Source organism: Callithrix jacchus, chromosome 6 (assembly GCF_049354715.1).
Source record: "Callithrix jacchus isolate 240 chromosome 6, calJac240_pri, whole genome shotgun sequence".
In the NCBI taxonomy this organism is placed as follows: domain Eukaryota; kingdom Metazoa; phylum Chordata; class Mammalia; order Primates; family Cebidae; genus Callithrix; species Callithrix jacchus.
Window position 1 is genome coordinate 77,926,573 of NC_133507.1, and position 27,968 is coordinate 77,954,540.

The window sequence follows — 27,968 nt, forward strand, 5'->3', positions numbered from 1 at the left end:
TTAAGAAAGTTAGACTATTACTGAGCTGGAACTAAGAACCAGATTTGAATAACCATTTCCTTAGTGACCAATAGTGCTGTCATAGATTTGTGCTGGACCATGGATAGAAACAAATGCATCTGTAGAGTTCTATAAACCTCTACTTACCAACCGCAAATGCATTTTGTGCTTACAAAACTCATCTTACTTATAATAAAGTAGTACTGTTTTTAAATTGTTAAAACTCTTAAAGCATACAGGCTGTAAACACAAGTAATTGGCAGCAAAGCTTAGAAGGCTGATGTGTAGGTCTTCGTGTAAATAAGATTCCTGTAACTAGGCTGCTCACACCCAAAATATTGCCTAAATTAGTCTGAAATTACTCATATTTCAGAGAAACATTCAAAGAAAAGTTAACATGTATATGCCACACTCCCTCATGGCTCATTTCAAAGCATTTGAGGAGCACCTGAGGAAAGGCCATTTTACTCAGCTGTAATCCCCAAATATACCCCCAATATTTTTTAACTTATTGTATAAGCAATGGGTTAGTGGTTATGACACATATTTTGAGATGACAGTTTGTTATAAAATACTTGTCTTGGGAGAGGACTCAAGATGGCGCTGTGAGAACAACCCAGGATTGGAGCTCTCGTCGAATCCGCGGAGAGGTGAGTCGCAGCTGCATTTCCAGATTGATCTTTGTTGCCCACGGAATGGGGAAACTCCCAAGTATAAAGGAGACGCGGGACGCCAGGCAGTACCTCTACCTGGCGAAGCCGGCAGCCGGGGTGGCAGTGGCCGGCCACCCCAGCGCTCCCCACAGGGCGCGCTTGTCCGGGTGCCCTGTTGAACTGGCAACCTGAGACTTGAGAGGGCTGGACTTGAGACTGAACGAGACTTGGACAGGGGGCCAGCCCAGGGGATTGCAGGGACAGAGCGTTCGGGGTAGCCCAGTGGGACGAACAAAACCGCGATTTCAAACAATCCCCGGGCAGGCGGTGCGAGACGCTCTGTGGGGGAGGGGCATCCACCATTACTGAGGCAACCCGCCCCAACTGAGATACACGCCCACTGCCGACGCAGCCAGCCGTTGCCGAGGCAACCCGTCCCTACTGAGATACACGCCCACTGCTGACGCAGCCTGCCGTTGCTGAGGCAACCCGCTACAACGAAGAGACTCCGCCGCAGGGCGTGGCAGGCAAACAGTGGCTAATCTGCCTCCTAGCTGGGCAGAACACCTCAGTGGACATCGAAAAATAAAGCCCGAACCCCCGAACACAGAGCATTTGAGAAAAAAAGGGTTTTTTTAATGAGCTCTGTTGCAGCAGAATCAAACATAGCAGCCTAACAGCCCTGAATGGACAACACAGCTCACAGCTCAGCAATTGAGCTCCTATAAAGTACAGACTGTCTCCTCAAGCAGCTCCCTGACCCCTCTAAATCCAAAAGACTGACATTTGGCAGGCATCATCCTGGGACAAAGATAGCAGAAAAAGAAATGGGTAGCATCCCTCACTGTGCCACAGCTGCTAGAGGTACACCCCAGACAAGCAGGGCCTGGAGTGGACCTCAGCAGTTGTACAGCGAAGGGGCTAGACTGGTAGAAGAAACCCAAGTAACAGAAATACTTCATCATCAACAATCTGGGTGTCCACTCAGAGACCCAATCGAAAAGTCAGCAACTACGCAGACAACAAGTGGATAAATCCACAAACATGGGAAGAAACCAGCGAAAAAAGGAGGAAAACACCCGAAACCAGAACACCTCGCCTCCTAGAAAGGAACAAAACTCCTCACCAGCAAGGGAGCAAAGCTGGATGGAGAATGACTGTGACAAAATGACGGAATTAGACTTCAGAAGGTGGATAATGAGAAACTTTTGTGAGCTAAAAGAACATGTATTAAAACAATGCAAAGAAACTAAGGAACTTGAAAAAAGATATGGAGAAATGATAACAAGAATGGATAACTTAGAGAGAAATATGAATGAATTAAAGGAGCTGAAAAACACAATACGAGAACTTTGCGAAGCATGCACAAGTTTCAATAGCCGAATTGACCAAGCAGAAGAAAGAATATCTGAAGTCGAAGACGAACTGAATGAAATAAAATGAGAAACCAAGATTAGAGAAAAAAGTGCAAAAAGGAATGAACAAAGTCTCCAAGAAATGTGGGACTATGTGAAAAGACCTAACCTATGTTTGATAGGTGTACCAGAAGAGGATGAAGAGAATGAATCCAAGCTGGAAAATACTCTTCAGGACATCATCCAGGAAAATTTCCCACCACCTAGCAAGAAAAGCCAACACTCAATTGCAGGAAATACAGAGAACACCACAAAGATATTCCGCAAGAAGAGCAACCCCAAGGCACATAATCGTCAGATTCAACAAGGTTGAAATAAAGGAGAAAATACTAAGGGCAGCCAGAGAGAAAGGTCGGGTCACCCACAAAGGGAAGCCCATCAGACTCACAGCAGATCTCTCGGCAGAAACACTACAAGCCAGAAGAGAGTGGGGGCCAATATTCAACATTCTTAAAAAAAAGAACTTTCAACCCAGAATTTCGTATCCAGCCAAACTGAGCTTCAGAAGTGAAGGAAAAATAAAATCCTTTGCCAACAAGCAAGTACTCAGAGATTTTGTCACCATCAGGCCTGCTTTACAAGAGCTCCTGAAAGAGGCACTACACATAGAAAGGAACAACCAGTACCAGCCATTCCAAAATCACACTAAATGCTAAAGAGCACCAACATAAAGAAGAATCTACAACAACTAACAGGCAAAACAGCTACTTAGCATCAAAATGGCAGTATCAAATTCACACATAACAATATTAACCCTAAATGTAAATGGACTAAATGCACCAATCAAAAGACACAGACTGGCAAATTGGATAAAAAGCCAAAACCCAGCAGTGTGCTGTATCCAGGAAACCCATCTCACATGCAAGGATACACAAAGGCTCAAAATAAAGAGATGGAGGAAGATTTACCAAGCAAATGGAGAGCAACAAAAAGCAGGAGTTGCAATTCTCATCTCTGATAAAATAGACTTTAAAGCAACAAAGATCAAAAGAGACAAAGAAGGCCATTACATAATGGTAAAAGGATCGATACAACAAGAATAACTAACAATCCTGAACATATATGGACCCAATGCAGGAGCACCCAGATACATAAGGCAAGTTCTTAATAACTTACAAAGAGACTTAGACTCCCACACAATAATAGTGGGAGACTTTAATACTCCACTGTCAATATTAGACAGATCAACCACAGAAAATCAACAAGGATATCCAGGGCTTGAACTCAGACATGGAGCAAGCAAACCTGATAGACATTTACAGAACTCTCCACCCCAAATCCACAGAATACACATTCTTCTCAGCACCACATCACACTTACCCTAAAATTGACCACATAATTGGAAGTAAAGCACTGCTCAACAAATGCAAAACAACTGAAATCATAACAAACAGCCTCTCAGACCATAGTGCAATCAAGTTAGAACTCAGAATTCAGAAACCGACCCAGAACCGCACAGCTTCATGGAAACTGAACAACTGGCTCTTGAATGTTGACTGGGTAAACAATGAAATGAAGACAGAAATAAAGAAGTTCTTTGAAACCAATGAGAACGAAGACACAACATGCCAGAACCTCTGGGACACATTTAAAGCAGTCTCTAGAGGAAAGTATATAGCAATAAGTGCCCATATGAGGAGAATGGAGAGATCCAAAATTGACACCCTATCGTCAAAATTGAAAGAGCTAGAGGAGCAAGATCAAAAAAACTCAAAACCCAGCAGAAGACAAGAAATAACTAAGATCAGAGCTGAACTGAAGGAGATTGAGACACGAAAAACCCTTCAAAAAATCAATAAATCCAAGAGCTGGTTTTTTGAAAAGATCAACAAAATAGACAGACCACTAGCCAGATTGATTAAAAAGAAAAGAGAGAACAACCAAATAGATGCAATAAAAAATGATAAAGGGGAAATCACCACAGATTCCACAGAAATTCAAACCATCATCAGAGAATATTACGAACAACTCTATGCACATAAACTAGTAAACCTGGAAGAAATGGATAAATTCCTGGACTCCTGTGTCCTTCCAAGCCTAAACCAGGAGGAAGTTGAAACTATGAATAGACCAATAACAAGGTCAAAAGTCGAGGCAGCAATTAAGAGCCTACCACTCAAAAAAAGCCCAGGTCCAGATGGGTTAACAGCCAAATTCTACCAGACACACAAAGAGGAGCTGGTACCATTCCTTCTAAAACTATTTCAAACAATCCAAAAAGAGGGAATCCTTCCCAAATCATTTTATGAGACCAACATCATCCTGATACCAAAACCCGGCAGAGACCCAACAAGAAAAGAAAACTTCAGGCCAATATCCATGATGAACATAGATGCAAAAATCTTCAATAAAATATTGGCAAGCCGAATGCAACAGCAAATCAAAAAACTTATTCACCATGATCAAGTAGGATTCATCCCGGGGATGCAAGGCTGGTTCAACATATGCAAGTCTATAAACATAATTCACCACATAAACAGAACCAAAAACAAAAACCACATGATTATCTCAATCGACGCAGAGAAGGCATTTGACAAAATTCAACAGCCCTTTATGCTAAAAACCCTCAATAAACTCGGTATCGATGGAACGTATCTCAAAGTAATAAAAGCTATTTTATTGACAAACCAACAGCCAATATCATACTGAATGGGCAAAAACTGGAAGCATTCCCTTTGAAATCTGGCACTAGACAAGGATGCGCTCTTTCACCACTCCTATTCAATATAGTACTGGAAGTTCTAGCCAGAGCAATCAGGCAAGAAAAAGAAATAAAGGGTATTCAAACAGGAAAGGTGGAAGCCAAATTGTCTCTATTTGCAGACGACATGATAGTATACCTAGAAGACCCCATCGCCTCAGCCCAAAAACTCCTGAAACTGATAAGAAACTTCAGCAAAGTCTAGGATATAAAATCAATGTGCAAAAAATCACAAGCATACGTCTACACCAATAACAGACTTAAAGAAAGCCAAATCAAGAACGAACTGCCATTCACAATTGCTACAAAAAGAATAAAATACCTTGGAATACAACTCACAAGGAACGGAAGGGACCTCTTCAAGGAGAACTACAAACCACTCCTCAACGAAATCAGAAAGGACACAAACAGATGGAGAAACATTCCATGTTCATGTTAGGAAGAATTAATATCGTGAAAATGGCTATACTGCCCAAAGTAATTTACAGAATCAACGCTATCCCCATCAAGCTACCATTGACTTTCTTCACAGAACTGGAAAAAACCACCATGAACTTCATATGGAACCAAAAGAGAGCCCACATAGCCAAGTCAATTCTAAGCAAAAAGAACACAGCGGGGGGCATCACACTACCGGATTTCAAACGATACTACAAGGCTACAGTAATCAAAACAGCATGGTACTGGTACCAAAACAGAGATATAGACCAATGGAACAAAACAGAGGCACCGGAGGCAACACAACATATCTACAACTATACAATCTTTGATAAACCTGACAAAAACAAGCAAGGGGGAAAGGATTCCCTGTTTAACAAATCGTGTTGGGAAAACTGGCTAGCCATGTGCAGAAAGCAGAAACTGGACCCCTTCCTGACACCTCACACTAAAATTAACTCCAGATGGATTAAAGACTTAAACATAAGACCTGGCAAGATAAAAACCCTAGAAGGAAATCTAGGCAAAACTATCCAGGACATAGGAGTAGGCAAGGACTTCATGAACAAAACACCAAAAGCATTGGCAACAAAAGCCAAAATAGACAAATGGGACCTAATGAAACTCCACAGCTTCTGCACGGCAAAAGAAACAGTCACTAGAGTGGATCGGCAACCAACAGAATGGGAAAAAATGTTTGCAGTTTACCCATCTGACAAAGGGCTGATATCCAGAATTTACAAAGAACTCAATCAGATTTACAGGAAAAAAACAAACAAGCCCATTCAAAAGTGGGCAAAGGATATGAACAGACACTTTACGAAAGAAGACATATATGAGGCCAACAATCATATGAAAAAATGCTCATCGTCACTGGTCATCAGAGAGATGCAAATCAAAACCACATTGAGATACCATCTCACACCAGTTAGAATGGCGATCATTAAAAAATCTGGAGACAACAGATGCTGGAGAGGATGTGGAGAAAAAGGAACACTTTTATACTGTTGGTGGGAGTGTAAATTAGTTCAACCATTGTGGAAGACAGTGTGGCGATTCCTCAAGGCCTTAGAAATAGAAATTCCATTTGACCCAGCAATCCCATTACTGGGTATATATCCAAAAGACTATAAATCGTTCTACTATAAGGACACATGTACACGAATGTTCATTGCAGCACTGTTTACAATAGCAAAGACCTGGAATCAACCCAAATGCCCATTGATAATAGACTGGATTGGAAAATGTGGCACATATACACCATGGAATATTATGCAGCAATCAGAAATGATGAGTTTGTGTCGTCTGTAGGGACATGGATGAATCTGGAGAACATCATCCTCAGCAAACTGACACGAGAACAGAAAATGAAACACCGCATATTTTCACTCATAGGCGGGTGATGAAAAATGAGAACACATGGACACAGAGAGGGGAGTACTAAACACTGGGGTCTATTGGGGGGGAAAGGGGAGGGCCAGTGGGAGGGGGAGCTGGGGAGGGATAGCCTGGGGGGAAATACCAAATGTGGGTGAAGGGGAAAAGGAAAGCAAAGCACACTGCCATGTGTGTACCTACACAACTGTCTTGCATGCTCTGCTCATGTACCCCAAAACCTAAAATCCAATAAAAAATTTAAAAAAAAAATGCTTGTTTTAAATAAATACACTCTAAATCAAATATTTAAGAATAAAACCTAAATGTTTACAGAGAAGATAATTATTCTAAATCAACTACAACACATATAAATGATAAACTAAGACATTCAATATGTTATTTTTCTTATTACGAGAGTTGATAAACAATAACCTACATTATTACTCTTAGGCTAGTTGTGGCAAAGCGATTCCAACCTCAATCTGTAAAAGAGGCATCTATTTCTAAAGTTTTCTTTGTAGTGAAATATGATAGATGAAATCCCAGTTTTCATTTTCTTTCTATTACAACATTAAACTGAAAAATATTCCCTTGGGTCAAAGCTTTTGTATTTGCTGCATATTCTATGAATTGAGCAAGTGTCCATGTTAAATAGTGTGCCAGAATATGTATTGTTCCTCAAATGCTTTCTCTTTCCTGAGTGTTCAGTGTAGATCCAAATTAGGTCTCATAAAAATATACTATCTTATCTTTGCCTGTTCCAAGTCTCAGCTCATATGTGATGAGGTCCCTTTTCACAAAACTGCTAAAGACAGATCCAAGCATCTCAACTCATCTACTACTGAGTTCACCAACAAGATCTGCAAGGGCATATCATTATAGCTTCCCATGATAGAATAGGCTTGTGGTATTTGATTCTCTTCCTGTGATGGCTAGGTCCCTTAATATTTCACCATTCTATACCCATGAGACTTTATCTTGCATGGCTAATATTATTTTTGATAACAACTTTGGACCACAGAAAAGCATAAATATTAACTGAAAAGGAACTTCAAACAAGAAAAAAGGACAAAGAAGAAGACCAACAAATATCAATGGATGACTCCTAGTTTTCTAGTTAACAAAATGTATTCTATTATGATGTATCAGAAAGTATGACTAATATTGTTGCTTTATCAGTGGATTTTATGGTACATACTTTTTCTTGCAAGCAATTTTGTGGTGGATTCTGTTGCCTGTAGAGAAAAGTTGATCATTTCTTTATTGCAGAGTCAGGAATTTATAAAACATATTTCTAAAATTTCTAATTATTGAATCATTTTGTTGTATCTAAGAGTTTTTCTATACAAATTCAAAATGAAGAATATACCATTTTTTCCAATCCTCCTATTTTACTTTCTCCTTAGAATGGCCTCTAGTTTTAGAAATGTACTTTATTACTCATGGGAACAGTCTTATAGCTGCAGCATAAACAATGTACCTCTCTGATCTTTGTTCTTCTAACACACCTTAGCCATGCCCACTTGGTTTCTCTGAAAAAGGATATCGGATTGGCAGGGGAGGGTGCAGATGAGTTCCTTTTGACTGTTAAAATGTCTGACAGAGCAGCAAATCATATGACCAGAACTTTCTGATAGTCATTTATTTACTCTTTCAGATGCTGTAGTTCTGCCGTTCCCTCCCCATATTCCATGGTAGGAAGAAAATGATTATTCAATAACTATGTGTTAAAATCATGGATTTCTAGCTATATTTAATACCAATTTAGATGCATTCCTTTTCTGTGTATGACAATACTCTATCATGTGTTATTACATTTACCATCACACACTAATGAAATAAAAAGTTTTCTGAACTGCAAAAAAAGTATAGCTCAATCATAAAAATAATGGAAAATAAAATAAATATTTATTAAAACGAGGTCTAAAACTGAAGTCTGATTTATTTTCATATATTTTTGCTGATTTGAACTGTTTTTTTCTTTCTATTTTCTTAAGTACACACCTTTTAGGCCTGTACTCCACATGATTAAATTTAAATTTTCCCCAAGGTTTATAATTCAATTTTAAGAAATAGCCAGACTAAAAACTACGTCCTGTATTTTGGCAGGAAAAGAAAAACTTCACTGGGTTCAGTTCATAAAATGCGTTTTGTGACAACAGTCTATCTTTAGTCTATCCTTAGTACCTTTTTGCAGTATGCAACTGGGAGCATGGAAGCTGATGTCAGTAATATGTTCTCTATCATTTGCCCTCATTTGTTTTTCTAGGATCTGGTTTCTTAGGTCAACCCAAGTTTCCACAGGTTTCTCTTAGATATTCTGCAACCTAATGCATTCAGATTCATTTTTCTGTTTTCTTCATATTATATCATTGGCATAAAACATAACTCAAGGAGTTCTATGTATTCATTGATACCACTTCCCAATAGACTTTCTGCTCCAAAAGCATGCAGAACCAAAGTACAAAGGCCTACATGTAAATTTAATCTGAAAACTGAAAAAGGTTTATTGATGACTATTAGAAAACAGTTTTCTTAACCAGATAAACCATGGCATCAGAAGAAATGGCAGAGTAAGTATCTCTGATATTCATTCCTCCAAAAAATAATGAGTGAACTGGCAAAAGAAAAATGACCAGAATTATAGTTTCTGGAACTCTAGAAAATTAAAAACTTGCAGCATTCCAGAGAGCACTTATTTAGGAAAAACAGTGAGCCTAGGTAATAGCAACAGGTTTTGGTGTTTTAATTTGTCTTATTTTTATCCCCTCTCTTCAGCTTCATAATATCCTTCAAAAAGAATACCCTGAAATAGTAGAAACATAGTTTTATCTTGGTACCTGCCTAAGATCTAGCATTATAGTTTGAACATAGTAGGTCCTCAATAAATATTTGATAAATAAATCCCTATTTAAAGTCTTTTGGATCTGTGCCTACTTCTCTCTAATGCCAAATGAAGCCTTTGTGCAGGCCACACTGATGGACTTTAATAACTGGTTCTGAGTTTCTTTCTTTCAATCTTTCCTATATATCATTGTCAAAGTTACTCATTATATATGCTAATTTGACCATTATACCTGCATTAAAAACCATCAGACTATTATCCAATAAATAAACTACAAGTTTTAACCACAGACTTCAGGATAATAGATTTAGTGCTTTCTTCACTCTGTTACTCCTTATACCTTCCCTGTAATACACACTTACTCATCACCTAAGTGCAATGCTGAATTATTGCAACTTTACTCCCACTGCTGTTATATTTGCTTTATTTTCATTCCTTTGGTACTGAATTTTCATCTCTATTTTATAAATATAAACAACTGAACAGAAACAAGAAAGCTAAGCAATAAGTGAGAGAAGAGAAAGAAATGATGGAATAGATGTGAGACTTCCACAGCAAACTCCTATAAAACTTGGAGTTAAACCTGAACAAGAGGAATGTGACATATGTGACTTTGCTCTTATTTGGATCTCTGTGTATGCTTTTGGAGAAGTGGTGAAGAAGCTCCAGGTAAGATAAAGAGTTTTTTATTTTTCACCAAGCTAAGATTTATAAGGAAAGAATATCGAAAATGCTTGCTATGAAATATTCAAGTGATTTTTGTAGTTCTACATTCTTGGGTTGGAGAAGATAAAAGTGCACTTTTTACAACAGTATTATGAGCCTCTTATAACCTTTTCTTTAAAAGGTATGTACTTATATTTCCAATAAATAAAAATGTATCCAATAAATAAAATAATTATTTTACATGTGGTCTACACACGGTCATCAAGTTTTATTGCTTTGAACTAGACAAGTCAGTTTCCTTCCTTCTGCATCTTTTACTGTGTTATGTATCATATGAATACTCAAGAAGTCAAACTAACTGGTATTTATCTGTCTTAAGGTAAAAATTATTATTTCAAGAAGGCTGGTCCGAACATGTCAATATCATTTGCCATCACTCACAACTTACTTTACTCAATCATCTTCATGGGAATTTGGAGTTTGTATCATCTTTCCTAGACTTCATTTGTCTTGCTGATTTTTTTAAAAGATTGTGGCATGTGTGTAAAATAATTCATTGCTATTACTTAGATTCATGTTTTCCTCTCTCTCTTTTCTTGAGTTGAGAAAAACAGATATAAACATCAACAAAATAGGTGGTCACTAAGGTTTGAGGAGTGAAAAGTACCTGGCCTTAACAAATATATCTTCTACATGCCATAATTTCTACTATTAGAGATTATTATTTTGTATTAATCTGCAAAATACCCTTTAGGGTGGGGGATGACTGATTAAGTCATTAATACTATAGAGTAAACTATATTACCAGAATTAGAAAGCCAATAGTCTCAAAAAGCATAAGGAATTGTAGCTATTTCAAAGAAAAGAAAGGCAAAGAAATAAATACAGGTTATGAGAAATTACCTGAAGAAAGCTATGATGCAGATACACTTGAAAGTGGCATGGAGATCCTGACTATAGGTGGATTATAGAACCACAGTGGAGATACGGAGATAAAGAAAGGGAAGGACAAATATTCATTTTGTCTACAACTTAAGCTTAGTGCTGAAAGTCTGCAAAAGACTGTTTAACTAAATCCAAGTAGAACTACAAAAATTGAGGATTCCATGTAATCATTTGCTTATGAGTGGCACTCTTATGTAATTATTAAAATTTTTATTTATGATTACATATAATTCCTTAGATACTTACATATTTGTGTTAACAGGAGAAGAAAATATACCCGGGTCTGTAGCCTGAGCCTGAGGTCCTATTTATGAGAAAAAGAAAATTATATAGTTTGTATCCATCCTCAGCAACTTGCTAAATGTTAATCCTCTACTAGGTATTTATTTTCTGTTATTACTGCCTTGTTTACAAGGTTTTAGAGACTCTCCACAGTGAAGTCCAAAGTTCTTAGCAAGAACCTGTACTATAAGATCTGATGTCCTTTTCTACCTCTCTAGTATCTTCTCTAACTAGTCATTCATATTTATGCTATGGTCCAGAGACAGAATATATCCCAGTTCCCTAAATATATCATGTTTCTCATGCCTCTCTGGCCTATGGTTTTGCAATTTCTTTTGTCTAGAATGCCCTGTGCTGTCTTTAAACTTCTCATCTTTTAGGTCTCATTCAGCTTATGGCAACTCTTGAAAGCCTTCCTTGAAAGCTACCTGAATAAATACCTTTCCTAATGCTCTCAAAGCACTCTAAACATGTTTATATTATAAAACTCATCATGCTATACATTAATTATGTTAGTTCTTGTGTACACCTAATTATTATATAAAATAAAATAATTGATGTGTGGTCAATTTTATTTTTTAAATTTTCTTTAAGTTCTGGGGTACATGTGCAGATTGTGCAGGTTTGTTACTCCCGAGACCCTGGTGTGTGATGTTCCTCTTCCTGTGTCTATGTGTCCTCATTGTTCAACACCCACTTATGTGTGAGAACATGCAACGTTTGGTTTTCTGTTCTTGTGTCAATTTGCTGAGAATGATGGTTTCTGGTTTCATCCATGTCCCTACAAAGGACATGAACTCATCAATTTTAGAGAGAAATAAACTGAGACATATCTGAAAGTTAAATGTGAAGATAAAACTATTTTTAATACAAAAAAGCTCTTCTATGGTTTCCAGCAATATGCTAAACAAGTGTCTTTCATTTTGCCTAGAATTCAGTATAGAGTATTAAAGTCATACTGTTAAAAATAGCTAAACTTTCAAAGAGATAGTAGAACTTTCTGAAGGTAAAACAATTATGAGAACACAAATCTATAGTGGTAAAGAAATGCTGAAGCTGATACCTGCTCTAGGGACATTGGCCACATCTGGAAATGTAGTGTTTGGTCAGAGCATTTAAAACAAGACATTGGGCCCCCAAAAGATGGGGAATTAAAACTAAGAGCTCCTAAAAATATACAGATGCTTCTTGACTTAAAGTGGGGTTGACATCACAATAAACTTACCATAAGTTGAAAATATTTTAAGCTGGAAATGCATTGAATACACCTAATCTGCTGAACATAACAGCTTAGGTTCGCCTACTTTAAATTTGTTCCGAACACTTACATTAGCTTACAGTTGGACAAAATCAGCTAACACAAAGCCTACTTTATAATAAAGTGTTGAATATCATATGTAATTTATTGAATGCTATACTGAAAAGGAAAAACAGAATGGTTGTATGGGTCCTTAAAATACAGTGTCTATTGCATGTTTATTGCTTTCACACATCCTAACATTGAAAAATCATAAGTCTAACCACTAAGTAGGGGACCATCTGTATAGGATCCCAAAGAGCTACACTGTCAATTAGTCATGTACAAGAAAAAATAATTAGTTATCCACAAGAAAAAAAAAATCATACCACAGAGGAAGCAGACAAATTATGTCTTGGCTTGTGGCTATGGATGGAGAAGGAGAAGGAGAAAATAAAAGTATTTTCTAAAAACTCATAATCACAGATACTGTTTTCTATACCCTTGAGTTTCAAATCCAAAGAAACTTTATTGTCCTTCAAACTGCATGTGAGAATTTAATTTAAAACAAAGCTGTGTTCACAGCTCTTACAGATAACTGGAAAAAGCATATGTAAATTTCCTTTAGAGAATTACAGCCTATCCAAATACTACAGAATTCCCAACAATAAATTTCTGTCAAAACTGAGCTCACATATAACAATAATAACCTCCCATCCCCACAGAAATTTAAAAAAAAAACTAGAAACTATGGTTTTTAACAGAAATAAAAACAATATATTAAATTTAGACCCCAAAGATTTCAAATATTAAAATTACCAGATATAAAATATAAAATAAGAGAACATTATATGTTTAAATATATAAAGAAGGAATTTGAAAGGATAAGAATGGAAAAAGAGCTTATAAGAAGTCCAGACAAATTTGAAAATAACTATTTAGAAATTGTATTATATATATACAATATGTGGTAGTTCAATAAATTGTATAATATAATTTATAAAATGATAAATTTTAAATAACTAAATAAAGAGAAAATTGGTGAATTGGAGGACATATTTGAAGAAATTAACAGGAATGCATCGGAGATAAGTGGAAAATACGTTGTTAAATGATATAAGACAAAAATGTAGTCTAATAGTCAGAGGAAGATAATGGAAATGAAGAGAGGAAATACAGAAAGAGAAAATGATTTTACAGAACAGCTCATTATAATAACACTAAAGAAAAACAAAGAAAACATCTTAAAAACAGCCTGCCTTGGGGGATGGAAAAATCACTTACACAGGAATAATTACTTAGAATAAAAGTAAAATTAAAAAAAATTTTTTTTTCTTTTTCTGAGATGAGTGTCACTCTGTCACCCAGGCTGGAGTGCAGTGGCACATTCTTGGCTCACTGAAATCTCTGCCTCAGTCTAAATAAAACAATATCTTTAAAGTGCTAAGAAAAAATAACTGTCCCCTAAACTTATTTGTACACTTGGACATAATGACATTCTAATACAAGGATGAAGAACATTTTCTCAAATAAAATCTGAGAATTTACTCCCAAAATACATTCCCTAAAGATCTTCCTAAAGAATGCAGTACTTTAGGACAAATGGCAATGATCCCAAGAAGTACTAAATACAGGAAGGAATGAGTGAAAAACAAAATAAGTTGGTAAACAGGAGGATAAATATAAATTAAATCTGTATAAAACAGTAATAAGAAAGTAATTTGGCTGACAAAAGCTTTAAAATGTCAAAATATAAATTATTGAACAATAATAAGTTAATATGAAGTTGTGATTAGAAGTAAAGTTGTGATTAGCTTTTATTTTAAATATACTTCAACATAACTCGAAGAGTAAATTTACAATGTTCAACACAAAGAAATAACAAATATTTGAGTGAAGGATCTCCCAATTAACCAGACTTATTACTATACACTGTATGTTCATATCAAAATACATATGTTCCCCAGAAATATGTCTGACTTTTATGTATCCATAAAAATTTAAACAAAAAGTTAGGGTGATTGCCAAAAGGAATATACATACACTGTGCAATTTATAAAACAGTAAAAAATACTAGATAAAAACTAAATTTAGCACTCTTAAGAGAATGTAATAAATAAATAAAAATATATTAAAAAGTAGGACAAAGGGAAACCACAAAGCAATAAAAAACTTCCAAAGATTTGTAATTTACATAAATACAAATTGATTGAGTTCTGTTAAAAGTAATAAATTCTAAGACAATAAAAGTAAAACAAAATCCAGCTGCACATTGTCTTCAAGAGCCATCTAAACAAATAAAGACACTAAGATTAGAAGCTGATATATCTATATTAATATTAGACACATTTAAGGAAAAAACATAACATGGTAAAGGTCACTGCATGATGATAAAATATTCAATCACCTGGAAGATATCATGATTCTAAAATATGAATCTAATCACTAGATCAAAAAATATTTTTTAAAATGGGCTGAGCTACATTAAGGAGTTGCAAACTCACTATCATTAATTTTCAATAATGTTTTGAACAAGGAGTAAAAAATAATTATATATGTGGATTTGAATATACAATAAGTTATATATTTGAAATACATAATTCACCATATTGATTGAATGGACATATTTAAACATTACATCCCAAACTGAACAATATTCATTGTTTTCAACCATACAGAACCTATTAAATATTAATCATGTTTGCTAAGCCATAAGGCATTGTCTACTTCTTCTTCTTTAAAGTTGGTATCATAAAGATCATACTGTCAGTCTACAATGCAATTAAATTGTAAATGACCACCAACAACAATGAACCTAGGAGTAATTTAACAACTAACTCATAAATACAAACTAACAAACAAAATTGAAAATTAAACATAATTCAGAAAAAAATGAAATATGACAAGGTTTTTGATACATTTTAAATTTTCATAGTTACATATCACCAACTAAGTTTCACACACTGTTCTAAAAACTTTAAAATACTAAACTCATTGAATTTCCATGACAACTATATGAATCACTACTATTATTCTTATTTTATAGTTGGGAAAACTAAAGAACAGAGACATTAAATAACTTGGCTAAACTAGCATGCATTTTAAGTACTGGAGTGTGGATTAAACCTAGCTACCTGAGTACATTCTCTTAGCAACTATGTCATATTGCCTTTCAATAACCTCATCTAAATAAAAAGGGTATATTATGAGTTTATGCAAATATATTTGAAAATTTAGATGAATTAAATAAATTTATGTAATATAATTACCTGCTAAAAAGACTCAAAAAAAAAAAAAAAAACAATAGTTCTGAATCACTAAAGCAACTGAATTCGTAATTTAGGTTTTTCTCACTAAAAGAACAAAGACTAGGTTATTTATTTTAACAGTGACTACTACCAAACAAAGAATATATAATTTCAACTTTGCAAACGACTATAAAATAATAAAAACAGGCATTACAATAAACTCATGGGGCTAGTGTAATCTTGGCACAAAAACCAGATCAGGATATTATGAGAAATGCAAATTACAACCCAACCTCTCTCAAGAACCTAGATGCTAAAATCCTAAATAAATTGCTAGTAAATTTAATCTGCACATGTATAAGAAGAAAAACACATGATAGATAAAATTGATTTAATCAAGGGTGTGTGGTTGTTTTAACAAAATATCATAGTCTTAACAGACACATAAAATATATTTTTAAAAGTCAGCTTTCACCACTAATAAGAAAGTTTTGCATGTTAGAAATAGAAAGATGCTTTTTTAACCTGACATTATTATCTACCAAAAGATCGCAGTACCTATCATATGAAATGAGAAATTACTTAAACATATTTTTCATTAAGAAAGAAGAAAGGCCGGGCACAGTGGCTAGTGTCTGTAATCCCTACACTTTGGGAGGTTGAGGTGGGGAGATCACCAGAGGTCAGGATCAGCCTGAGCAACATGGCGAAAACCTGTCTCTACTAAAAATACAAAAATTAGCCAGGCATAGTGGTGCGTGCCTGTAATCCCAATTACTCAAGAGGCTGAGGTAGTAGAATTGCTTCAACCTGGAAGGCAGAGGTTGCAATGAGCTGAGGAGCTGAGATCGTGTCATTGCACTCCAGCCTGTGTGACAGAGTGAGGCTGTGTCTGAAAAAAACAAAAAACAAACAAACAAACAAAAAACTTGAATCCCTCAGAGAGAAAATAGACTGTTTTTTTGGGTATATCCATTAAACACTTAAAAATGTCATATATCATATCACATACTTAGCTATAAAGAAAATTTAACAACATCAATGAAAAGAGATTTAAAGCCTAGGCTTTTTGACACTAATTCAAATAAATTAAAAATAAGTAATATAAATATTATCAAAATCAACAATGTCAATGAATATTTAATTTTCTGATACTAATTCAAATAAATTAAAAATAAAACTGTTATCAAAGTTAGAAATACAAGAAATATGTACCAATGTAACTATTACATTGAAAGGATTTTTTAAAAAAATTATACTTTAGGTTCTGGGGTACATGTGCAGATCTTGCAGGACTGTTACATAGGTATACATATGCCATGGTGGTTTGCTGCATTCATCCCCTGTCACCTATGTTAGGTATTTCTCCTAATGTTATCCCTCCCCAATCCCCCAACCACCTGCTATCCCTCCCCTTAGTACCCCCCAGCCACCCCATAGGCCCCAGTGTTTGATGTTCCCCTCCCAGTGTCCATGTGTTCTCATTGTTCAGCACCCACTTATGAGTGAGAACATGCAGTGTTTGGTTTTCTGTTTCTGTGTCAGTCTGCTGAGAATGATGGTCTCCAGCTTCATCCATGTCCCTGCAAAGGACATGAACTTATCCTTTTTTATGGCTGCATAGTATTCCATGGTGTATATGTGCCACATTTTCTTTATCCAGTCTCACTGATGGGCATTTGGGTTGGTTCCAAGTCTTCACTATTGTAAACAGTGCTGCAATGAACATATGTGTGCATGTGTCTTTATGATAGATTGATTTATAATCTTTTGGGTATATGCCCAGTAATGGGATTGCTGAGTCAAATGATATTTCTAGTTCTAGATCCTTGAGGAATTGTCACACTGTCTTCCACAACAGTTGAACTAATTTACACTCCCACCAACAGTGTAAAAGTGTTCCTATTTCTCCACATTCTAGCATCTGTTGTCTCCAGATTTTTTAATGATGGCCATTCCAGCTGGCATGAGATGGTATCTCAATGTAATTTTGATTTGCATTTCTCTAACGACCAGAGATAATAAGCATTTTTTCATATGTTTGTTGGCTACATAAATGTCTTCTTTTGAGAAGTGTCTGTTCATATCCTTCACCCACTTTTTGATGGGGCTGTTTTTTCTTGTAAATTTGTTTAAGTTCTTTGTAGATTCTGGATATTGGCTCTTTGTCAGATGGGTAGATTGCAAAAATTTTTTCCCATTCTGTTCGTTGCTGGTTCACTCTAAGGATTGTTTCTTTTGCTGTGCAGAAGCTGTTAAGTTTAATTAGATCTCATTTGTGTATTTTGGCTTTTGTTGCCATTGCTTTTGGTGTTTTAGTCATGAAGTCCTTGCCCATGCCTAAATCCAGGATGGATTTAAACATAAGACCTAACACCGTAAAAACCCTGGAAGAAAACATTGACAGGGATTTTAAGAGGGAAAGTGAAAAATACATAGAAACCAATGAAAAGAAGGACAACTAACATCAAAATGTTCAGTGTTGAATTGTACGTTCAGAGTAAAATATAGAGCATGAATACTGTTATTTTAAAATAATTTTTTATATTTTCTTATTTAATTTTTGAGGGAGAGTCTTACTCTGTCACCCAGGCTGGAGTACCCTGACCTGATCATGGCTCACTGCAACCTCTGCCTCCCAAGTTCAAGTGATTTTCCCATCTCAGCCTTTCAAGCAGCTGGGATCACAGATGTGTGCCACCATGCCTGGTTAAGTTTTTGTATTTTTGGTAGAGACGGGGTTTTATCATTTTGCCCAGGTTGGTTTCAAACTGCTGAGCTCAAGCAATGCACCTGTGTTGGCTTCCCAAAGTTCTAGGTTTACAGGCATGAACCATTGCAGCCAGCACAATATAATTTTTAAATAAAACCATAACCCAGCTAGGTTAGGTGGCTCACGCCTGTAATCCCAGGACTTTGAGAGGCTGAGACAGGCAGATCACCTGAGGTCAGGAGTTCAAGACCAACCTGGTGAACATGGCAAAACCCTATCTCTACTAAAAATACAAAAATTAGCTGGGTGTGGTGGCATACACCTGTAATCCCAGCTACTCAGGAGGCTGAGGCAGGAGAATCGCTTGAGCCCAGGACGTTGAAGTGAGCTGAGATCTCACCACTGTACTCTAGCCTAGGTAACAGAATGAGACTTCCATCTCAAACAAACAAACTAACTTACTAAAAACCCACCGAAACAAAACACAAAAATTCCACAGTTTTGGAAAATATAGTTTACAAATGATCTGGGTAAAATGGTATTTCTGGTTCTAGATCCTTGAGGAATCACCACACTGTCTTCCACAATGCTTTTAAATGTTTTAATAGAATTTACTTGTGAAGTCCTCTGGTCCTTGGCAATTTTTTGTTGTTGTTTTTGAAAACGTTTTGATTACGGATTCAGTCTCCTTTTTCATTATTAAACTGTTCAGAGGGTCTCTTCTTGACTCAGTTTTGGTAGGTTTCATGATTCCAGTAATTTATTCAATTCTTTTAGTTTATCCAATCTGTTAGTATATAATTGTTTATAACAGTTCCTTATTATCCTTCTTATTTTTGAAAGATACATTAATATGTACCTTTTTGTTTCTGATTTATCTTTTTTTCTTAGTCTAGCCAAGGGTTTTTTTCAATCAATTCTTAGTTTTGTTATTTTTCTTATTGCTTTCTAAGTTTTCTATTTTATTTATGACTTCATATTTATTTCTTTTCTTCTTATGACTTCAGACTTACTTTCTTCTTTTTCTAGTTCCTTGTGTAAAGTTAGATCACTTGAGTTCTTCTTATTTAATGCTATGTGTTTATTGCTATAAACTACTCTTATACATCTGTCTTTGTTGCATTCCATAGATTTGGGTATGTTGTGGGTTTTTTTTTTGGTCTGGAGACAATTTTAAAATTCCCTGTGGTATCCTCTTTGACGCAATGGTTTCTAAAGAATGTGCTGTTTAGTTTCCATGTATTGGTGACTTTTCTGGTTTTCTTGTTATTGATTTCAAGTTTAGCTCCACTGTGGTTGGAAAATATAAATGTAATTCTTTTGATCTTAAATTTTATAGGATTTGTTTTGTAACCCAGCATATGATCTATTTCACAGAGTGTTCCATGTATGTTTGAGCAGAATGTGTGGTATTCTTCTGTCAGGTGCTAAGTTCTGTGCATGCCTATTAGGTCAATTTGGGTGTACAGAAGTAAAATTATTTCTATTTGCAGATGACATAATCACATACATAGAAAACTCTAAATACTCAGTTAAAATAAATGTCAGAATGAATGAATTTAGTAAAGTTGCAGGATACAAAATCACCACTAAAAAATCAATTGATTTTCAGTGACCAAACTACTCAAAGATAAAACTAAGAAAGCAATATCATCCCACTTACAAAAACAATGAAATACTTAGAAATAAACTTAATCAAAGAGATACAAGACTTGTACAGCAAAAATTAGAACACATTGATGACGGAAGTTTTAAAAGACAGATAAATGGAAAAAACATCTCAGGTTCATGAATTAGAAAAATTACATTGTTAAAATTTTTATACTACACAAAATGACCTGCAAATTCATTGCAATCCTTATAATATTCTTGATAACATTCTTTACAAAAATATTTTTTAAATCCTAAAATTCATATGGAACCACAAAACATCCTGAAAAGGCAAAAAATCATGAGCAAGAACAAAGGTATGTGATTAGGCATAATGTTTTCTGATTTAAAATATTGTATACTACAAAACCACAATGACTAAAACAGTATGATACTGACATAAAAACAGACCTATAGTCCCACAAAATAGAATATAAAGCCCAGAAATAAATTTACATATCTGTGGTTAACAGATCTTTGAAAAGGATGCCAAAGAAACCCAATGGGTATTTTAAAATAAATTGTTTCAAATGTTCTCACCACAAAAAATAAATAAATATTTGAGGTGAGATACAGATATAGATATGTAGATGCTAATTAGCCTGATTTGATCATTCCACAATGTATACATGCAATGAAACATTACATTATACCATATAAATATAGAAAATAACCATTTCTTTCTTTTTTTTTTTTTTTTTTTTTTTGAGATCAAGTCTTGCTCTGTCACCCAAGCTGGAGTGCAGAGGTGTGATATTGGCTCACTGTAACCTCCTGAATTCAAGCAATTCTCCTGCCTTAGCCTTTTGAGTAGCTGGGATTACAAGTGTACACCACCATGCCTCACTGATTTTTTGTATTTTTAGTAAAGATGGGGTTAAACCATGTTGGCCAGGCTGGTCTCAAACTCTTGATTTCAAGTGATCTGCCCATATTAGCCTCTCAAGTGCTAGGATTACAGGCAGGAGCCACTATCCGGCCAGAAAATAACAATTTTTAGCAAACCAAATCCAGCAGCATATCAAAAAACTAATCCACCACAATCAAGTAGGTGTTATTCCTGTGATGCAAGATTGGTATACAAATCAATCAACATTATTCATCACATAAACAGAACTAAAGACAAAAAAACACATAATCATCTCAATAGATGCAGAAAAGACTTTTGGTAAAATTCAACATCCCTTCATGTTAAAAACTCCCAACAAACTAGGTATCAAAGGAATATACATCAAAATAATAAGAGCCATTTATAATAAACCACAGCCATTATCATACTGAATAGGCAAAAGCTAGAAGCATTCTTCTTGGTTTAGGCTGGGCCTCTCTTACCACTCCTATTGAATATAGTATTTGAATTCCCGGCCAGAGCAATCAAGCAATCAAAAACAAACAAACAAATAAATAAATGGCATCCAAATAGGAAGAGAGGAAGTCAAACTATTCCTGTTTGCAGATGATATGATTCTATATCTAGAAAATCCCACAGTCTCAGCGTCAAATCTACTTATGCTAATAAACAACTTCAGGAAATTTTAGGATACAAAATCAACATACAAAAATCACTAGCATTCTTAACACCAAAAACAGTCAAGCTGGGAGCCAAATCAGGAATGCAATGTCATTCACAACAGTCACAAAATGAAAGAAATACTTAAGAAATGCCACTAAACAGGGCGATGCAAGATCTGTGCAGTGAGAATTACAAAACACTGCTTAAAGAAATCAGAGATGACATAAACAAATAGAAAAAGATTGTATGATCATAGATAGGATGAATCAATACTGTTAAAATGACTATGCTGCCCAGAGCAATTTACAGATAAAATGCCATTCCTATCAAACCACCAATAACACTCTTCACAGAACAAGGAAACATTATTTTAAATTTTATACGGAATCAAAAAAAAAAAAAAAAGAACCTGAATAGCCAAGGCAATCCTAAACAAAAAGAACAAAGCAAGAGGCATCAAGCTACCTGACTTCAAACTATACTATAGGTCTAAGGTAACCAAAATAGCATGGTACTAGTATAAAAACAGACACACATGCCTACAATCATCTGATCTTTGACAAAAAACAAGCAATGGGGAAAGGATACCCTATTCAATAAATGGTTGTGGAATAACTGGCTAGCTATATGCAGAAGACTGAAACTGGATCCCTCCTTATACCATATATAAAAATCAACACAAGATGGATTAAAAACTTAAATGTAAAACCCAAACTATAAAAACCTTGGAAGACAACATACGTAATACCATTCTGCACATAGGAACTGGCAAAGATTTCATGATGAAGATGCCAAAAGCAATTGCAACAAGGGCGAAAATTAACAAATGGGATCTAGTTAAAAAGCTTCTTCACAGCAAAAGAAACTAGTAACAGAGTAAACAGACAACCTACAAAATCGGAAAAATATTTGCAAACTATGCATCTGACAAGAGTTTAATATCCGGCATCTGTAAGTAACCTAAACAAATTTACGAGAAAAAAAACCCCACAAACAACCCCATTAAAAAGAGGGCAAAGGATATGAACAGACATTTTTCAAAAGAAGATAAACATGCAGTTAGCAGCATATTTTTTAAAAGCCCAATATTACTGATTGTTAGATAAATTCAAATCAAAACCACAATGAGATACCATCTTGCACCAGTCCGGATGGTTAGTATTAAAAAGAAAAAATAATAGATGCTAGCAAGTTCTCAGAGAAAAGGGAGCATTTATACATTGTTGGTGGGAGTGTAAATTAGATCAACCACTGTGGAATGTAATGTGATGATTCCTCAAAGAGCTGAAAACAGAACCACCATTTGACCCAGCAATCCCATTACTGACTATATAACCAAAGGAACATGCATCATTCTATCCTAAAGACACATGCATGTGTATGTTCATTGCAGCACATTACTGACAATAGCAAAGGCATGGAATCAACCTAAATGTCCACAAATGGTAGACTAGGTTTTTAAAAATATGGTGCATATTTAAAAAAACCATGGAATACTATGCAGCTATGGAAAAGAATTAGATCATGTCCTTTGCATGAACATGGATGGAGCTGGAGGCCATTGTCCTTAGCAAACTAACACAGGAACAGAAAACCCAAACCTCATATTCTCACTTATAAGTGGGAGCTAACTGATGAGAACACCATGGACACAAAGAGGGGAACAACAACACTGAGGCTGACCTGGGGGTAGAGGGTGGGAGGAGGGAGAGGATCAGAAAAAATAATGATTGGGTACTAATACTAGGCTTAGTACCAGGTTGATGAAATACAAACCCTCAAGACATAAGTTTATCTGTTAAACAAACTTGCACATGTGTCACTGAACCTAAAATAAAATAAAAATTTCTTAAAGAAAATAACTATTTGCCAATTAAAAATAAAATAAAACAATATAAATACAGAAAATAACTATTTTCCAATTAATAATAACACAAAAAAGAAACAATAGGGAAAGATAATTTTTTCCTTAAATGTTGTTGGGAAAACAGTATGTCCACAGGCAGAAGAATTAAATCAGATCCTTACTTCACATCTTATATAAAAAAAGCAACAAAAAATGAGTTAAAGATATAAATGTAAGGCCTTGAGGCATAAAACTGTAAGAGAAAACATACAGATCTTCTTGATGTTGATCTAGGCAGTATGTTTGGATATGGCACTAAAGCACAGGCAATAAAAGCAAAAATAGAAAAATGAGATTGTATTAAAAAGTTTTTGCATTGCTGTAAAACAATCAACAGAGTGAGAAATATTTACAAACCATATGTCTGATAAGGTTTTGTTACCCAAAGTATCTAAGAAACTGAAACAACTCAATGGTTAAAAAAAATTACAAATAATGAGCAAAATACATGAACAGACCTAAATACATTTATTAAACAAAGGCATGTAAATAAAAAAAAGTATATAGAAGAATGCTCAACATGACTAATCTCAGGGAAATACAATCAAAACCACAATAAAATACCACTTCACACCTCTCGGAATGCATACTATCAAAAAAGTAGAAGACAACAAATGCTGACAAGATTGTGAAGAAAAGGAAAACCTTGCACATTGTTGGTAGAAATGTAAATTTGTACAGACATTATGGAAAACAATATGAAGTTTCCTCAACAATGGCCTTATGATCTAGCAATTCGACGTTTGGGTACATATGCAAAGGAAATGAAATCAGTATGTTGAAGAGATACCTGCATTCCATGTTTACTGCAGCATTATTCACAATAGCTAATACATGGAAACAAATGTACACCAACAGATGAGGGGATACAGAAAATCTGGTATATACCAAGAGATAGATCTATCTGTCTGTCTAAGTAAATGTATAGGTAAATACAGGTACACAAACAGAGAGATACAATAGAATACTATTTAGCCTTTCAAATGAAGGAAATCCTGCTGTTTGTGACAACATCAAAGAACTTGGAGAACATCATGTTAAGTGGAATAGCCAAATGCAGAAAGACAAAAACTGCATGATTTACTTGTGTAATATAAAAATGTCAAGCTCATAGGAATAGAGAATAGAATGGTGGTTACCAGGAGTTATGGCGAGGAAGTTAAATAAGATAAATAAGTTTGGAAGATTTAATGTACCACCATGTGACTATAGTTAATAATATTGTATCATTAAAAACTTCTAAGAAAGTAGATCTTAAGTGTTCTTTCCCCACCACACACAAATAGTTATGTGAAGTTAAGAATATGTTAATTAGCTTGGTTGTGGTGAATATTTTATAGCATATACATATATCAAGTTGTATATGATGTTCTTTGTCTTAGGATGAGGTTACATGTTAATTAACCAATTGTGAGTCAAAAATATTGTAAGCCGAGAATGCATTCCATAACTTCAATAAACCTACAGTGAAGTTGAAAAATCCTAAATAGAACCATTGCAAGTTAGGGACCATCTGTACCTTCAATATGTACAATTTTAAATTGTCAACTATACCTTACTAAAGTTGTGTTGTGGGGGGGAAGCTGATATTAAAGGAGGAAACAGTAAGAATAAGGATGTGTGTACAAAGAATTTAATTTGTTTTTCTAATTTTGGTTGTCAACATTAGTACAAACAATAAAAATAACAAAAAAAGAATAGGAAATTCCTTCTCACCCTTCATGTTGACTCAATGCAGTCTCTTCCTAAATTGTAAAGGCTTTTGTAATGACCCTAGATAGATATAGGAATTCTCTTTCCCATAACTTTTCCAACTTTTATACATACCCACTTCCTTGATTGCTCTTTATCATAGTTGGCCATGACTATCTCTCCCAGTATTCTGCAAGAACCCTGAGTATAAATTGTGCCATTTTTCCTTGAATGTTTAAAACTTAGCACCATATCTAGCATGAAGCAAAAACTCAATAAATGTTAGTTGAAAAAATAAATAAAATGCAAGATTTACTCAATAATTGCTACTGATATTTACCTGATTTGTAGAGATAGCTTGATCTCTTGGTTGGTTTTCCATTATGATTAGTATTTGTCTCCTACATAATTCACGAAAACAAAACAAATAGATCCATAAAAGAAATTTTAGTATTCAAACATCAACTATTATTTCTATATTTAAAATTCAGAAATTTAAGATTTTAAAAATTTATCATTAGTGTCAATTTATAAGAAATGCACATTTTATTATGTTTACATTACATGTATTATTTATAGAATTCCAAGTTCACAGTTGTATCAAAAGTTGTACGTAAAACTACCTACACATTTGATGATTTGCTAAGACTTTGGGATTCAGCATACATTTGTACTCCCATCTAACACATCTAAGATTTAGTATGGATAGCAATGTCAGATACTGCACACATTACCCCAAAAAGGTCAGTAATAAAATTTAGACACTGTTTTTAAAGGATATTTTTTTAAGTTGAGGACATAGCCTTTATAATATGTTGGCCAATATGACGTCAAATGTGAAAGCTGTTAAAATGTTCTTTTTTTGACTCTTAGCATATTTAATGTGGCAATTGATATAGTAGAACAGTGAACTAAGCCCAATGTATATTTGTCAAATGTTCATTCTAAAACTGCTCTATAGAAAAGCAATTGTGATAAATATACTACATTTAGGAGTTATACATAATTTACTGTCTCAATTATTATACATTATAGGACATGGAAAATAATGCCACTTTCGACCCTAGTCATGAAGAATTCTTTTGGAAATGATTTAATAAATTTCTAGTTTATTGAAATCTATTTCAAACCACATTAACTCCCCAGGACAGTTGAGCTAGTTAATACTATATTAATAATGAAACCAACGAGGCATATTTGATTCCTGTAACAAGTTAGCTGCTGACAGAGAAAATCTATTTCATGTCCAAAAGTTATACCCTGAATCTTTGGTGGTATCTTTTCAACAGCAGGTAACTAATCACTGGTTAAAAAACTACTAAATCATTTCTAGTACAAGCCCAATCAAAAAAGCTCAACTTTATACTTCCTCTGAAAGCTGCAGATACATACCATGAACTAACATCTTGTATCTTACATTTAAACAGACCGTTCTAGGGCTATTAAAATGTTATTATGGTGTGACTAACTTCAGAGAATAGAGTTATTTTGTGTGATTACATAAATAATGACATTTTTGTATATCAATATGACCATAAGATTGTATCCCTTTTATTGTGTTTGTATTTGGAGTAAAAGAACTCTTACATACCTCTTCTTTTGAAGGATCCAAAAATGCCTGTGAAAGTCTGGATAAATTTCTTGTGGGTGATGCCTGAGCTGAAATAATTGAATCTTGGCCTGAAATGTTAGTATCTCCTAGAGAAAGAAGAGATAACTTTAAATATGAGAAGCTGATGTTGCTGGGACAAGGGTTAATACTAGTTTACAGCATTACCCCAACCTTCTCCCTGCTCAGCTGCCACAGTGACTAGAGTTGCCACAATCAGGGATTTATTTGAGTCAAGGAAATATATTCAAAAATAAGATGACTTTTTTGATGTTTACTGCCTACAAATTTCCAATGGTTCCCATTGCCTTCAAAGACAAGTCTGAAATCCTAATTTATTTAATGTTTTTACGCCAGCTCAATCTTTTTCTGTAACCACAGCCCACTGCTAGAACTAAATGTTTGCATTTCATTAAGTAGACAACAAAAAACTATTTGAATAGTGAAATAAACAAAGCCGTGTTTTAGGAATATTGTTTACATAAACACATATATAGTGAGTAAAATAGAGGAAGGGTACTGCAATAGAGAAGAATGGAGAAAAACAAGGGTAGAAGCAATGAGAATGGAAAAGAGTGAAGGTCAAGATAAATCAAGAAAGTAGATTAGACAGAAAGTGTAAACTTTTAGATGCAAAACTTAGGAGGAAGAGTCCAAGACAACTCAGGTTTTGTGCCTGGGTGAAAATAAAAGGGTCAGGAAGCTGATGATGAATTTAGTTTTGTATTAAATTTGAAGTGATCTTTAGCTACTGGAAGAAGCTCTCTTGAATTTTCTGTATGCATATTTCAGACATGCATGTGAGTATATTTAGTGACTTGCATAAACATAACAAGGCACACAAATCTTGGGTAATGCATATTTCATTTAAAGAGAAATGGGAAACGAAATGTACCATTTGTTGAAATATGTAAACAATCTTGGGTATAATTACCTGTATTCCAATCTGCTGGAGCCAGTATGTCAGCATCTTTATCTATAACTACAAACAGCCACAGCAAGACCAACAGAATGGGAAAAAATTTTTGCAGTCTACCCATCTGACAAAGGGCTGATATCCAGAATTTACAAAGAACTC

At 34.8% G+C, this 27,968-nt stretch overlaps 1 protein-coding gene across 1 annotated transcript in view; it reads right to left on the minus strand.

The window, feature by feature from the left end:
• Window positions 1-27,968, minus strand: part of LOC103793784 (fibrous sheath-interacting protein 2) — a 99,277-nt gene that overhangs the window by 42,110 nt on the left and 29,199 nt on the right. Inside the window, 4 exon segments of the mRNA XM_035304896.3 lie at window positions 7,783-7,819; window positions 11,287-11,344; window positions 25,622-25,682; window positions 26,873-26,979. Coding sequence (XP_035160787.3) covers window positions 7,783-7,819; window positions 11,287-11,344; window positions 25,622-25,682; window positions 26,873-26,979 — 263 coding nt within the window.